General features: G+C 36.3%; 1 protein-coding gene across 4 annotated transcripts in view; it reads right to left on the bottom strand.

Annotated features, from left to right (window-relative positions):
* NALCN (sodium leak channel, non-selective) overlaps positions 1 to 16,839 on the bottom strand; it is a 224,209-nt gene that overhangs the window by 183,398 nt on the left and 23,972 nt on the right. For all 4 annotated transcript variants that reach the window (XR_013776097.1, XM_079319725.1, XM_079319724.1 and 1 more), the window contains 3 exons: positions 11,617 to 11,700; positions 9,897 to 10,036; positions 8,960 to 9,088 (listed from right to left, as the gene is read on the bottom strand). Coding sequence is in view for 3 of the 4 variants with exons in the window: in XM_079319725.1 (XP_079175851.1) it covers positions 8,960 to 9,088; positions 9,897 to 10,036; positions 11,617 to 11,700 (353 nt within the window). In the remaining variant the exon portion in view is untranslated. The remainder of the gene's footprint in view (positions 1 to 8,959; positions 9,089 to 9,896; positions 10,037 to 11,616; positions 11,701 to 16,839) is intronic.

The raw sequence follows: 16,839 nt of genomic DNA, 5'->3' as shown, positions 1-16,839 counted from the left end.
AAGAAAAGAAGAAATATTTCCTAGGGATAGTGCTGAAATGTACATGCAAACAGTAGCAAGAAAAGCTCAAAAAAGAAAATTTCAGAAGTTCCAGTATGCATTTGTTTTTAAAGTAGCATGCACAGACATACTATTTTGAGAATTCATCAAATTCCACATAACATAACTCTGTGACACCCCATTTTTGTGACTGCAACAACTCACGATGGAGCTGAATTCAAATGGAAATTTCATGATATGTATGCAAATGCAAAACTTGTTTCAGAGGAATCAAAACAAAATGAATTAATGGCATTTACACAATGAAGGAGGCTGTCACTCTAATCCTTAATATACAATAAATAAACAGGAAGAGTTAAAATCAAATTCAGCTAGCTTGCATGAATCTGCATGTCACTGAGGTATATTAAATTAGACTTATTTACAAGTCAAAGTGATCCCATACATACAGCACTATTATAACCCAATACACTATTTATTTAGAAAATTTAGAAGAAAGAGTAAAAAACACCTCTCTTCTTGTTTAAATTGTAAAGTCATAAACTGAAATGCATGAAACAACCTAAGCTGAAGACTGTATCCTAGTTGTTTTCCAAGTGGGCTCAGGACCACTTCAAAAAACCCTGATGTTATGTATCAGATTTCTCTGGATAAAATACAGGAAAACATCATCTAAGGTGCTGTCTAACCACTACAGGGAAAACATAGGGCAAATAATCTGCACTGTAGGATTTGAAAATCCCAAGATTTAAGTTCATCTGGGAATTACTTCCATCAAAGCTGCAGACCTATGGTAAGCTCAAATAACTTTTTCAGGGATCTAAAACATTGCTGGGTTTCCATGAGACCCAAATGTAAAATCTCAAATTGGTCTAGCCTTCAAGTCTACCTCCTGCTCTAAAGAAAAACTAAATGAGGCATTGACAGTCTGTAACCAAATCTTTGGCCTCAAATAGCAGTTGAAAGGCCCTTCTCATTAACCTGCTAGATAGAAGGTGTACAATAAGTTGGTTTAGATTGCAGTTTTAATACTGCTGCTGGGCAGTACTGTTATAATATTTTTTTAATACTGGGCACAACAATCAAGAAAAAAGGCAGACAGCACAAAGGCTAAACTGTAAGGTAATGACTCTCGTTCCTGAAGCCTTGGCAGGCACCCCTAATAAGGAGAAGGCATGAGGATGCTGAGCCTTTATTTGGGGCAAACTGGAGATGAAGACAAGGAGCTGAAAGGAAGAAGGAGGCAGCGATGTACAAATTTGTGAAGAAAACTGGTCAAATCACACATCAGTGAATCCAGCATAGCCTGATAAACCAGGGACAAAAAGCTGGCAAGTATTTTAGGCACTTGAAAAGAGCAAATGTGGTATGCATTTGTGTCAAGTACAAACAGTGTAGTTCACCAAGTACAAAGGCAGGTCTTCTACACTAATGAGTGATGTTGGAATTGGGGGCTTTTCTTAAAATTTATTAAAAACTGTTCCATCTTACATGAGAGAGCGAGAGCAGGGGAGTGAGGGACCAACTACATAAGCAGCTGAAAAAGTGCTAATAGGGACAGGAGATGTATGTAAAGATTGAGGAACACCAAACTGGAACACCAAAATTAATAATAGCACCTCTATAGTAAAAAGCATGTTTTGGTGGGAGTCAGTGTGAGGTAGGATGAAAAATGAAGTTGGAACATTGATTAATAGGCTTTCACCTAAGCTGGTGCACAAAGGGGGAGAAAACAATAAAAAGTACAGGAAGCCACACTCTCACTGTCCTAATGTACAATACCTCTGCATCCAGTCCTCCTCACTTCCAATGTATCTCCCTTTAAAAGAGAAGTAGCAAAGGCAAGTAGATTTTCAGATACTCAGGATAACAATACCTGGCCTTTTGTTATGTCAAGAAGGACCACATAAAATCACAGAAAAATAAGGTTAGATACAAACACTCAGCAGGACATAAAATATAGTTCTCTGTCCCAGTCTATTTCTACTAATCCAAAGAGAAGTTCCCACAGCCATGTTTTAAAGACCATCAGGAGTGAAACTGGGAGTCTCTCTAAGAAATAGACAGGTGCAACTTTATCCCTACCACTGCAAATTTTTTTCCTAATATCCTATCTAACATGAAATTTTTGTCCTGAAATTTCATACATGTACTTCTTATTCTAGTGTATTACAGAGAGACCAGATTCCTTTACTCTGTGCAAAAGCACTTATCCATGCAAAACCTGTGATATATCCACTATTTTTTTTAAGTTAAAAGACTGCTCAACATTCTTCATCAGCTGGGCTCTATTTCTATATATATTTGTCTCCTTTAGACTCTCTCCAGACAATGTCTATATGTTGTAAGATACTACAATTTTACATTTTTACAAGAGCAAAGTACTGTTGATCTCTGTTCCTCCATTATGCTTCTCACTTTATGAGGAACTACCTTTTGCATGTCACTCACTATGCTGTATTTGCACAGCTGTTTTTCCTAACTGCAATATATTGTTCCTGCTGCCTTTCATCCAGCTTTTCAGATCATATCTTCAATTTTTCAAGACCATTTTAATTTTAACTAAAACATGCCTTCCAAAACATGTGCAGTCCTTCCCAACCTCACATTATTCCCAGTGCAGTAAGTGTATTCTATGTGCCACCATGCAGGATATTAATGAAACTCCAAAAAGCACATGGCAGACTTATGTGGTTCCCTGTTCTTTCTCTTCTGACATTAGTAGCATCTCACTGAGCATGGCTTTTTTAAGCAGTTTTGGACCTATTTTATGATTATTTTCACCTTAACCATGTTTCTTACAAAAATGTCCTGTGAGACTGCTACAAAGGCTTTCTAAACTAAAGAAATATGACATCCACTCCCCTCCAATACATATGGCTGTTATACTGCCATTGGCAATTTTATTTGACATGGTTTATCCTTTAGAAAACCATATTAGCTCCTACTCACTTCCTTGTTTTCTTCCAACTGCTTACAAAATTTTTGTTTATTCACCACAGAATTTTTTCAGAGACAGAAATTAAGCTTACAGTATTCCACACACAATTCCCTGTTTTTTCTTGTCCTGTCTCCTTCCTGCTTTTTTAAACTTCTACTGTTTTCCTGCTTCCCACCCACCCTCCACTATTTCTCAGAATGAATAAAATAGCTGAGATGATAACTTCAGTCTACTCACAAATATCTCAAGATGAATGAATATCCCAGCATCTCCCAGGCTTTATTGAATTGCATTAACCCAAAGGATTGGGAGAGGAATAAAATTTAGGCATCACATTCAGCTTCCAGAAAACAATATGAAAGTGAAAGCAGTCACCTGGTTTTCAAAACAGTGAAAGAGATTACCCATGGAAAAATATCTGAAACATCATGGAAACAGATCTCTTTTAAAATTCTTCCACGGTACTCCTTACAAATGCTTGCACATTTATTGCACAGCATTTCAAGGTTAAATTAGATGTATTGCTTAGTGATAACTGCTATTTAACCTAAGAATGTCAGGACAACCACACCCTTCTGCATTAGTTGCCTGGCTTTCTCTTGCTATATAAAGAACAGAGCTTTCCTAGCTTCCTTTGTATTTAGGAAATCAAACACTACCAATAACCCATCAGGCAGATTAGGCAGATTCAGTGGAGATCACTCTTGGGATTCTGTTTTTCTGGGGATGCCACGTCTTCCCCTCAATTTTGTGTGATACACTGAAGAATGTTCTGACTTCTGGCATCCTGGACTCCTGCAAGTTTCTCTGGAAAACCCAATACTCACCAAGCTTTATTTCTGTATGGCAATTATCAGGTAAAAATCTTGTGGCTCAATATGAAACATTCCCTACAGCAAAGAGGAGATTAGGTAGTCATGTTATTCAAATTCTTGTATTTATAGTGAGCCAATTTCCCAATAATCTTTAAAATCCACTCCGGTTTACCCATAAAAAAAAAAGAAAAAACAACTCATAAAGATTGACAGACTGAGAAGAATTTCAATCAACTTTGATGTCTGCACTGAAACAGAGAATTGTGTAAACTTAAATGGCTCCAAATCTTAATACAGACAAGTACATGTCATTACTGAGCCACCAGGAACTGAGATAATTGGGTTCTCATCATTCTATCCTAGACCATCACTAAAAGGTCACCTTTCTGTTTAAAACTGAGCTGAATAAACAAAAACAGTGTAAAATCTGCATTAAATGAATCAAAAGTGTAATTGCTTTGGGTAACTATGTGTATAACAATTAAATAAAAAATAGGATTTCTGCTCAGAAAACACATGCCCCCTGAAAGTGACAAGAGCCCAGCTCCCGAAGGCTCTTTCCCCTGGGCACAACTATTGGTCACAACATCAGCACTCTCATCCATTCTTCTGACATGATTCCATTTAAACTGAATTACTTCCCTTTTTGACTGATGCTGTATTTTAATTGATTCTGGTTGGGGTTTAAACAATATCAGGCCTGGAAAAGTAAAATTTTTTCCATTACTTTTTTCCCTGAGGAGTTTATACCAGAGACATGCTACCAGTAAGAGAGATTGTGAATAAATCACAAAGACAATATTAAAGCAGATCTGGCTGTTCACTAAAATCAACAAATTAGTGTGCTCTGTTAAAGAAGTCCTGTTACATTGATTTTTCAAGCTTGGGCTTTGATTTCTTCCCTTTCTCAGAAACCTGATTACTCATTCTTACTTTCCCACCGCTGATGTAAGACAGTATCTCAAATTCCTTTTGTTCTTTTTAATCATATTTATTTTCTCTATTAGATATTGTGGTGAACTTTCAGCTTCAGTGTCTTTGAAGCTGTTTTCTGACATTTTCATGGCCTATCCATAGACAGATGGAAAGATGGCCAGGAGCCTCTTAGATCTTTCCATTACTCGCAATTATCTTTCTTATCTGTTTTCCTGCGCATCTCCTGCTTTAAACAAGAAACTTTGCAAAGAAGGATTTTAAATTGACTGCCATGGTGACAAGGAAGATGGGTCTATAGAAATATTTGACCTATACCTCATCAAGTATTAAAAAAAAGGCACCTTAAAGAATGACTTTCAGAAAATAAATAGGTAAGTTCTACAATTTATAGCAGTTAGCCTTATTAGTTCTTTCTTTTTTGATGAGGCTTCCTTACTCTTAGCTCCAGTGCAGACTGAGATCTACAAAAGGAAAATTTACTGATTCAGAATACATATAAACTGATCACTTTGGAATTATTCTTTTGTAGCCAAATGTATCTTGGGAGTAAAAGAAAGAAAGCATCAAGTAGCTACAGCAATGATTTGAAAAAAAAATTCTCTCTCCTACACTGCATGAAAGTATATTTTGTATACTGGGGTTATCAAAAGTAAATTACAGTAGATCTGGAAATACAACCATTTTCACCTTATATTGTGTATCTCCAAAATTAATCTCAGATATAACAAAAAAACCACAAAAAACCCCTGTCAAACTGTTTACAATATATATATTTATCAAGATAATTGGATTAGATATAGATTACATTTCAAACATACCATCTTTTTAAGCAACTAAAGAAGATCCATATTATGGAAATCCATATATTACACCAATTCTTGACAGAAAAAGATATATTGTTTGGAGATATCATCAGGAAAACGTTTTTACACCATAGTTGAAAAAAGATAGGTCATAATCACGGGGGAAAAGGGTAATAAAACTGTCTAAGAAGAAGACAATGTTTCGTATAGGGAAGATTTTTGTAAGAATAAAGGAAAAAAGGACTTATCAAACATCAACAATAAACTTTTCAGTCTTTGTAAGCAAGTCAGATTCTGCTGATTTCTCAGACAGAATGAAAACTCAGACTGTGGTTAGCTCACTCCAGTATTTTTGTTTGTCAGAGTTAACATCAGAAAAGGACTGAGGAGGTGGAGAGACAGAAGGTCAGGCAGTGTGGGCATTGAGAAGATTGGAAAGATAAAAGAACTTGCAGCAGTCAAAGAGGCAATAAGTGTCTGATGAGGATACCCTGTCCTTTAAAAAAAAAAAAAAAAAAAAGAATAGGAAGATTTTAAGATGTCATTTTCAAAAGAAACTTGACTCCCTCATAATAATAATAATTCATAAGACAGTAGACTTAGAAGTGATTTCTAAAACATCAGAAGTCTTGACCACAAAAATAAGATTTTACCCTTCTTGCTTGCCATGGAGTTCTGCATAAAAGAGGCAAATCCCCTAAAATTAAAGTTCTCACAGGTGGTCACTAATTGGATGCTTTTCATTTTTCTAATCTTGACTTGGGAGTTCAGGACCTGGATTGAAAAAAGTATTGAAAATTTACAGCTGTGGCTCATTAAAGACTGAAGTTATTTAAGGACAAGTACAGCCAACTTTGGCCAATCTCCATTGCCTGGAACTGAGCCACGTGAAACAGAGAGACAGACAGACAGATTCAATCTCTGAGAGGAATGTTTACCCCTCCTTATAAAACTGAGAAACTGAACCTCAAAGACAAAAGTAAAATTTGGCACAGCAATTTTCATACTTTTGTGCTCTATCACATTCCAGCTAGTAAACTTCCTGGATTCAAAAGTGACATGTCCCCTTCTTTCTAAGTATATTTTGGACAAATATCTGCCCATATTGTCCTCTTTTTGCACCAGTACTGTTATTTCTTTCTCTGTATTTATTTTCCTAGCCTATGGTGGGAATTATAAATTCTGGAGCTGACTCCAGGAAGGATGGCCCTGATCTGCATGAAAAAAGCACACCCTAACTCCAACCTCAGCTTCTGCACCACATTCCTCAAAATTTAAAAGAGGAACAAATAGGTGAGAGTCTTCATAATGAATATGAATTATGAATATTACAGACAAGAAGAGGAAAACAGTATTTTCAGAGTTGGAATGAGCAGTATGCCAAAACAGAGGCATATAAGAAAGAAAAAAGTAGATTGTTCTTCAGAGGAGCACCATCCATCAGAATAATTGGAGTAACACTTGCAGGGCAAAAAGTGGTGTCCAATGTAACTGTACAAGATTTCTAATATTTATACAGCTAAAACATATACTTGATGATATTGAAAGAAAAAGGAGTTAAGGCTAGATATTCAACCTCAGGTCTAAAATTCCCTTAGCTCTGCATACTTGGCTTTTCCAACTTTAACTCTATTTAGGCAGATTTTAAATTTTATTTTATACACTGGATATTTGTCCCTTTTAAGGTTTTCCTGTAATTCAGTCTTTCAAAAATGTAAAATTAAAGGGTTTCTGTATACCATTAAAAAAAAATAATAAGGCCTTATTCAGAGAGCAACCAAACACATGCAGAAAAAAATTAGCCAAAATTTTTATGGGCAGCTCCAAAGTTAAAAATTTAAATTTCCATATGGCAAACATTATTATGTCACATTTCATCTTTTTCTACTGATTTCAAGGAAAACTTATATTCAGTGATACTAGCAATTACACATGCCCAATCTTTCCTGTGTTGGATATTCCACTCATGTTTTCAAACAACATTCTCTAACTCACAGAATTGCAGACCTTCTCTTTACCACAGCAAATTTTTTAGAAGGCATTATTTTCCCCATGTCTACAGGAAACTGTCAAAAATTTGTGCTGTAAAGATACTATCTTAAAAAAGAAAGAAACAGTTAGAATGAAGGAACTTATATGATTGAAGCATATAAAGATCAGCTCCACATTTTACTATATTACTGATTAAATAATTAGGAAAATGTCCCAAAGTAATTTTTTAAATTTAATAAAATACCATATTTTGGAATTTGGTCTAACAAATTCTCAAATAGTTTTATAACCTTTTTTGTATCTGCCCCTTCTAATATTCAATTTGATAGTATTTAGGTTCTAGTTTAGAAAAGGCTTTAATACAGAGTTTTGAAATTATTAGACATTTTATTCAGCTCACTAGCAGATTAAGTGGTGTTTTGCTTTCTTACAAAGCTTGCTCTATTCATTTTATGTTCTGACAAATTCAACAGAGGAATAAAAGGATCCAATTTTGACTAAAACAAAGGCCACAACTCCAGAGCCAACATCTCGCTAACCAAAGGAACAGGGACCAAACAAAGAAACAGAAGTATTAGAGTCTCACAATGTAATGGTACTCAAGGACTCAGTCAAGTCCTCAATTCAGCAGGACAGGAAAAGCATATTATCTGCAATTTTATGAGCCATCTCAGTGACTCAAGAAGCTACACTGTACTTCAAGGTAATCTTGTGTTTGAGTACATGTTGAATCAAGAACGTGATGTATACTCAATTACCAGCATAAAATATTTATCATCAGTATTTTGCAAAGATTGGGAGAAAAAGGGTCTTTGAATCTGAGCATCAGGTCCCAGAGACCTTAAAATTTTAGGATTTTCTTAATTCAGAAAGGGCCTGAGATACTGGAAGAGGTTGCCAAGAGAGGTGGTGGTTTTCCCATCCCTGGAAACATGCAAGGGCACAGGACAGGGGCTCTGAGCAACCTGATCTAGTTGAAGTCCCTGCTCATTGCAGGGAGGCTGGACCAGATGACTGTTGAATGTCTCTTCCACCCCAAACTATGCTGTGATTCTCTGATTCTAGGGCTTCTTTAGGTCTGGCCCCATAAAAAGACATTCTAGGAAAAGACAGAAGAGTGCAAAAGCTGATGAATCATCAGTGACCCAGGTCAGCCACAAGTGGCAATGCTCTTCTTAAAAGTCCCCTCTGCTTTCCTGCTCTGTCACCTCCCTGCCCCACCCAACATACACAGTCACTTAGCCCCCTAAGACAGACTGTAACCAAACACCACAAATTGTTATCTCTCTGTCACAGTTAAAATTTGTATTTTTCATAATTCTTACTATTTTTGTTTCCTCAATTTGCCTTAGTGTATTTTGCTGGACTGCTTTCAATCTATTAAATCCATTTTACATCTACTGGTGCCAACTAAAATAAAACATATGCAATGAAAGAACAGGCCCAAGTCATGCCTGCACAGGTGAACTCACCCTGGTTGCGTGTCATCAGTCACACAATGGTATGTAAAAGTTCCAAACATCTGCACTCCCAGGATTCCATACAGGAGAAGAAAGAACAGAAGGAAAATTGAAACGCTCCATATCTGCTCTCCAGAACGCCTGGTAAAAAGATAAACAGGTCACTGAAATCACAGGCAATGTGACGCCTCCTCTGAAGAGCTCTAGAATAGAAAATATACTCATGCAAAGAGAGCAGTATTTCATCCTGCAGAGAATTTGTCCTTAAAACTGTTCTCTCACTTAGTGCACAAATAGAAAATTTTTTCCCTAAACCCCTAAGTTACAGTAATTAAACCAGCTGAAAACTGCAAAGGGTGGAATAAAAATACCCAGATAAAATGCATAAAATCTGACTTTTGTAAAATGGTATTTAATGACTCATACAGACAAGATACAGTGATGAAATAAACTTGATACCAAACAAAGACCAAAAAACTCTTTCACATTACCATGACATTTTTTTGCCATTACATGCTGTACCAAGCACACTTACATGTGTTTGTTTGCATCTCTGTATACACAGCAATACATGCATACTCATATCTGGAATGGTCAGGGCATGCGCTCATGTTATTTACAAATATTACCCTTTGAAGGGTATTCATCTTGATTATTAAGTGCCCATATTAATGGAACAGAATTTACTGCCAGTTTCAATTTTGGTTTAAAATTGTTGGCTACAGTTATTAGCAAAACACAGTTTATTTAAACATTCAAAAGTTCTTATCATTTTGTATAAAATTTGATGATTCCTTAAATATGAAAAATAGCAAGAATTTTTTGGCCAGAACTAAAACTCAGGAGAAAAATACCCACTAAGCACAAGGGGTCATTGATTGACTACAGAGTCTTCTAAATCAAAACTGAAATACACTCTGTTATTTTCTCAGACAACAGCCTTACTTACTTCAAGATATTTGTTATCCTGGTTCTTGGCAGCTCAAAACGAAAATATATTCGGAATGCTCGAATCATAATGAGCGGTCGTGGAATCCGTAACATGCCCCAAGGGGACATTTGGTCAACTATTTCAGCTATTTCAAACACCTACAAAGAAAAGAATCAGTAGTTTGTCTGGTTGACCCTGTCCTGCACCTGTGTTCACTTCCACTGCTTTTAAAAGTATTAATACTACATGTTTTTTATTTTCATTTTCAATCTTGGCTTATTTTACAGTTTATTGCTACCACTCTTTTTAAAAATAAAAGTCTTTGTAAATACTTTAATTCACTTCTAAATTACCCTGCTGAAATTCACAAAACATACTCTGCCCATGTTCATAATGTTTGAGTCTCAAACTACTCAAGAAGATTGTGCAAGCTTATGCCAACTACCTATTTCTGTGCTAGTCCTACTCAACACGTTTCCCACAACACTGTTAGAAGTGATTAATATATTTCCAGTATGAAAATAATTTTCTGTTAACATTGCACAGCACTAAGGTTTTCACAGCACTATGATAAAAAAGTACATGTACACAGACTGCCTAATGAGTTGCAACATGATTATAAATTCTCCATTTAATTCAAGTGCATGAAAAAACTGTACATCATCTTCTCCTAGACTCCAATTACAATACAAATTTCAGCTAAGGCACAGAACAAGGAACCATTTCCTCAATACACTGACAGTTTATGCACTCAATAAAGAGTATTTAGCTGAAGGATTGGGTGCAAATGTCTTGTTTTAATCCTTGTCTCTCACTCTTGGAAAATAACTGCTTGATTTAATGCTTGCTCAAAGTACTAAGAAAATGGAGGGGAATCTGGCAATGCACAAACTGGGTAATGTACAGTTTTTATCTGTAATGATCCACCTTCATTCTGCATTTGTACAAGGTGTACCAAAGTACCCCCTCGGCAAAAAGCAGAAAATTACAAAGTGTTTTAAATTTGTCAGAAATTATGTAAGTGCCCAACAGCAACCACTACATAACTTTTACAATCCTTATGCTACTGTAAGCTCAATGTCAGATTTTTCAACCTGTTCTTACCCAGAAAACCTGCTACAGTTAAAGACTGATTGATTTGCAGGAAAAAATTTCACCTATACCTTAACGCTGTAAGTTTTTGCAATACATTCAAGTTCCCCCCTTTATAAAAAAAAATTATCAAACTGTTTTAAAATGTTTTGGGTTTTTTGCATTGTGCTTTTAACATGAGTTCTGGAAAATGTTTTGTTAGGTATGAGTGATACTGCATGAAAGCACTCTACTCACTATAACATTACAACTACAGAATGGCAAACATCTACCATTGGAATAATTCTCCCTTTAGGTGCCTGAGCTAATCACCATGGCACTCTGCTAGACTCACTGGAAGGAAATAAGCACAACTGTCATGTGAAATAAGAGAGAAATGTCTCCCTGAAGATCCTTTCTCCTTCTGACTGCATAGGGTTTATGTTAACAAACTTCAGATTAAATAAGAAAAAATAACCAAGATAAATATTAATACTAATGTAGATATGCTGCAATGTGCAATTATAAATCTGTTGAATTCAGTGTGGTGTTTTAAACAATTTGATCCATGTACAACTCTCTTTCCACAACTCACATTTACTTAATTGTGCCATGTATTTTTCGTAATCAAGGAACTATTCATTCTAAAAGGAAGTGAAATGATTACCTGCAAAACCAGTGACACCCAAAGACAAAAGACCATGAATCCATCAAACACACACCAACGATCCTTTACATAGGAGCTATCACCCTACAAGAAAGAAAAGCTAAGAGGTTAATTTTTGATTATTGTCAGAATTTACAAATACCATGTGCAATAGCTCTTGGAAGGAGAAGAGGAAGTCTCTCCTGTGTACTTTTAAAAGGCCACTTTTGAAAGACTCTAAAAGCCTAGTATCTCGATTAGAATATGCTGGAAAAGTACACACACATCGTGTGGGTGAATAAATACTAACTCCATTCTTATGCAGTATTTCTAAGTTTATGTCAAAAAGAATTTTCAAAGACTTTGCTGCAAATCAAAAAACACAAAAAATGAACACTGGACTTACTTTTCCATTGTATTTCCCACTACAAAATACTTACACAGGAAGATAAGTGGAGAATGCTAGCAATCCAGCTGTGTACTATTCAATTATTTCAGTACTGTTGAACAACTTCAAGTAAATCAGTACCATTTTACGTTAATTTTGTCATAAGTTTCCAATCATTTTCCATGCTCTGGAGAAGCCTTGTTATTTCAAAAACAGTTGATAGTAACCACTGTAACAACATCAGAGCATGGTTTTGGTGACAGTCCAATTCAGAGATCACTACTAAAAGGCAGCATGGAGAATTCTGCATCCAAGCTCAGTTTCCTTTATACTGCACTATTCTCAACCTCTGTTCCAGTTTGCATGTTTTAACATCCTCATATTTCACTCCATTCCTGACAACATGTGACACAGGCCCTTTACTGTAAGTTATAAAAACACTTCTTTGTTGGGCTGCAAATGCCTGACACTTCATTTTAAACACTGAACTGAAAAATAGCTACATTAATTAGATAGATTATGGCTGAGTGTTAAATAGCTTTGGGTACCTTGTGGAGCACAGAGGAAGTTGGGGAACAAATGTAGAGAGATGAAGTGTGTTGAAAGTGAGAATAGACAGAAATGCACCTAAGGAAAGTGGATATCCCATTCATGTAGAAACATATGCAGAGACAATGACAATGCATCTCAGGGCATGAAATCACACATTTTCATATGAATTTTCTTACAACAGATTTAATGCAGTCTTCTCTCCTTATACAATCTTTGGGTCCTCTGAAATGATCCTCCAAGTGCAAATGACAATGTTTGACATCCACTTTTCACAGCTATAATTGGCAAAAAATTATTGTCATGTCTCAAGAATCTTGAAGCCATTGCAGGACTTTGGCCTCATATGTGAGTTCTGGCTTTATGAACATTTTTCTTTATCTCAATTATAATTGTTTCAATTTTTTTAATGTATCTGCATTATCATTGATTCTAAAAGCAAAGTCAAGATGTTTCATTCTAATCTAGTATTTTCAGCGACATACACTATCCTAAAAATGATTTATCATTCCTTGCAGTAGGTGACAGCATGATACATTGTGTAAATGAGAGATAATATGCTTAAAAATTTATTTCTGTTGCAAAAATTCTTCAGGGTGGAAGTGAACTGTTAGAGAATCAGGAAAATACAGTAAGTGATTTTAAAATCAGAAATAGAGGACAGAGAGCTTTACCATTATGTTCAGAAAAGGATTTTCTAACACATAAGGATGTTAAAGTTCTCAATTCAAGAACTATGAGGAGGAAGACTGCAAATAAGGGAAGCAACAGGAACTTCATCATATTTTTAGCTTGTCCTTCCTGAAGAAAGTAGACTTAGTTCCCCAGGTAAACTCTGAGATAATCAGTAACTTTTCACTCAGGGCTGAGAGAACTCAGCTATTGAGTAGTTATGCTCAGTACCTGTGAAGCAGAAACATGTTATTTCTCCACAGAGATCAGCTACTCACACTTTAAATCTCTTGCTCTGGAAAAAATCTCCAATGAGATTTATATCAACATGCAACTTGAGTCCTATTGTGGCTCTGAACAAAAATGCTGATTGGTCTTTCTCTTGCTGAAGAACTTGAAAATTACTTTTCTTCTCTTAAGCACCCTTTGTCTAAACAGAAAGTCTTCCCTGAGTTAGTGTGCAGATTTGAGCATGAACTTGGGCAGGTGTTCCTGTATTCACCCTCCTCTGAATAACTCACCAAGTTCTCACTGAAAGCCAAATCTTTTTTTAGAAACTACTTTTTTCTTCCACAATAGGTATGGTATGATTGAAGCAGCTTTGCTGTTTTCTCCTTACAAAGGAAGATGTCATGACCCTTTCCATTCCTCTCACCAGTCAGGCTGCTGCATCACCTCACTGCTCCCACTGTCACACCCGCTTCCACTGCTGCTCTCTCCAGGTGTAAGAGCAGCTTCCAGTGGATCACCCACAGAAACTCAGCACACCTGAACTACACCTGAAGAAACTACTCCTTTCAGGGGAGCTCCTGGCCCTTTCCACTTCACATGTAGAGAGGCCTGGGCTAAATCCTATTAATGTTTGTCATTTGTCTAGAAGTGGATGTAGTGGGGAATCATTAATGTTTTTATACTGCATATTGATATGTGGATGTAAGCTACTGTTGGAAGCATTTTTAAGGCAGAAAATTCATCTAATTCTGGCTAAACACAGGGTAGAACTCATATATTAATAGCAATGAACAGTAAGTTTCATTCACATTTGAAAATATCTTTGGGCTGAAATACCACACTCACAGTCAATGGCAGCTCTTAGACTTGGAAAGGAATACAGAAAAATGACATTTAAATACCTTTGGTGACATCGTACCTAAAATAGTTGAAGTACTGCAATGTGTTAACCCCACAACCTTTTTTCATTGTGTCTGCTGGAATCTAAGAATTATTGATGAAGTTTAATTTAGTATTCTTTTCTGAATGCACTATTCCAGAACATGAAGAATAAGTATTGTAGACAAGAAGCCTTTTGGAGAGACTAATCAAAACCTCTCAAAGTCATTAAAGGGGCTGACTTCGTACTGCCTACAGTGGATAGTGGAATCTTGGTGTTCATAGCAAGTCCTGAAAGTTTCTCCAGCAACACGATTTACAGCCTATCTAGACAAAAAAATAATTTGCCACTCCTCCAAAATAAAGTCCCACAGGGTGCCAGAAGATCCACTTTCTCACTTTTGCTGGGCACATTAAAGATAAAATGCCTATAGCCAATATTAGGTGACCTGAACAATCATACACGTTCACGGGGGAAAAAAAATAAATTATGACCTAATGTGCTGAAAATGTGAATCAGTACAAAATACAAAGAGAACCACAGACAGCTAATAACACTTGGGGCAGTCACTCCATGAGAGCCATTTCAGTTTAACTCCTATGAGAAGGGAAGACTAGACAGACTGCAATTCTTTAATAAACGCTTATTTCATTATCAGCCTTGCTGAAAACAAAACACTCTATGAAATTAACACCCAAATTGCATAAAGCAATCAGCTTGAAGATTGATTATGTCTGCTAATTTTCTCAAGCAATTTCAGTATCTCAGTGGTAAGATAGACAGCTTAGCTGGATGATAGCCCAGACATCCCTGAGGTCATTTCTGTCCCATCTCTTAACACCTCAGGAACACCTTGGGATGAACAGCAAATCCCTGCAAATCAACAGCCTCCTCTGCCTCCCTGCTTGCCTTAAGGAATTTTTGTTTCTCTTTCATCCCTGACTACAACCTGTTCTCTCAAACCTTCCCTCCTGCCTCTTTGCAGCTGACTCTGTCTGAAAGCTAAATAAAAGAAGTAATACATTTGCCCTGAATAATCAGATTTACCATCATTTAGAAAGGAATCCTGCAGTGTTGGATCTCTCATCAGAACCTTAGTCTCCCACTTTTTCCTCACAGTCTCTGACAACCAATGCTAGCTGAAAGAATGCAGTGAGACCAGCAAGCTCAGTAACAACAAGCTACTGTGCATTCTGTCATGATCACTAGGTCCTGCATGTGCTGGTAGTGGTGAACAAAGCACATTATCAACTCTGGTACACCCTTCAGATCATCCTGTGGGCTACTTTGTAAAGTTGTCCTAAACTTGGACAACTACAAACAAGCATTAAGATGTAGAGGCTGACATTTATGGACATTTTAGGAGCAGCAAAAAAAGCACAGAATGAAATGGAAAGAATAGAGGGAATAAGAATTTGGGAGTGTTATTTTTTTTCCTCCAGACGCAGTGCTCATTATAACACAGAAAAAGCAAGCTAGAAGAGAATGCAGAGCCGAGGTTTAGGGAAACCAACCTTCTTTCCCCCACTCTCTGACTCCACACAAACACTGCTGGGCCACTGTCCCACTAAATGGGACACAAAATTAAATCAGAGCTCAAGAGAGTACGTTGCCTTACCTCTGTCTCTCCTTGCATATGCAGATACATATACACACACAGATGGTATGTATCTCTTACCTGGTCACAGACTATGCATACATTCCTTGTATTTTTGGCTCAGCTTCAAATTTACCCTACTTACTTAAAATCGCAGTTTATAGTCTGCTTAGTAGCAGAATGATATAGATAATCCAGTCCAGCCCCCAACCTGACAAGCACTTTCAATATTTTACTCACACAGTAAAAACAATGAAGATATATACATGGCCTAATCAAGAAGGAAAACTGCATCTGACTTCTGTTATCAATTCTACTTTTCCATCCCTCAAATTAAAACTATTTCACTAATGTCCTCATTGTCAAAAAAAAGGTTGGGAACAAAGGGTACAAAACAAAGGAAATTGTGAATTGCTTAGTTAGGACCATGCTAATAACTAAAGAAAAACTGACATATTTTACAATGGGCAGTTCACCTCTAAGTTAGTCCTCTACAACAGTAGATTGCTTCAAAATAACCCAAAATATATTTACTTTAAAAGTCTGTATTAGAGGGGAAAAAGAAACAATATATGTGTTTGGAAATGACACAACATCTCATTTCTGCATGTCTTCTTGATCATAAAGTATCTTTGTTCATAATGAAGGAACTAATTTAAAATATACTCACATAACACCAACTGATTTGAAACGACCAATGGAATTAAAATTTATGTGTAAAACAACACTGAATGGCCACATTGAATATAATATCACTTTATCATCACTGAATTAAGTTCAATTTGTAACAACTCATGCATTGTACTGAACTGCTCCACCATCAGATGCTTTAAGTAATACATCACATAGTACATAATTTTCCTAACAGATAATGTAATATTGAGAGTATTCTTGTATTCTATGCTAGAAAAACATTGAAAAACTCAG

This window comes from Erithacus rubecula (assembly GCF_903797595.1).
Source record: "Erithacus rubecula genome assembly, chromosome: 1".
NCBI lineage: Eukaryota > Metazoa > Chordata > Aves > Passeriformes > Muscicapidae > Erithacus > Erithacus rubecula.
The sequence above is the reverse complement of the archived record's forward strand: the minus strand, read 5'-3'. Positions and strand labels throughout refer to the sequence as shown.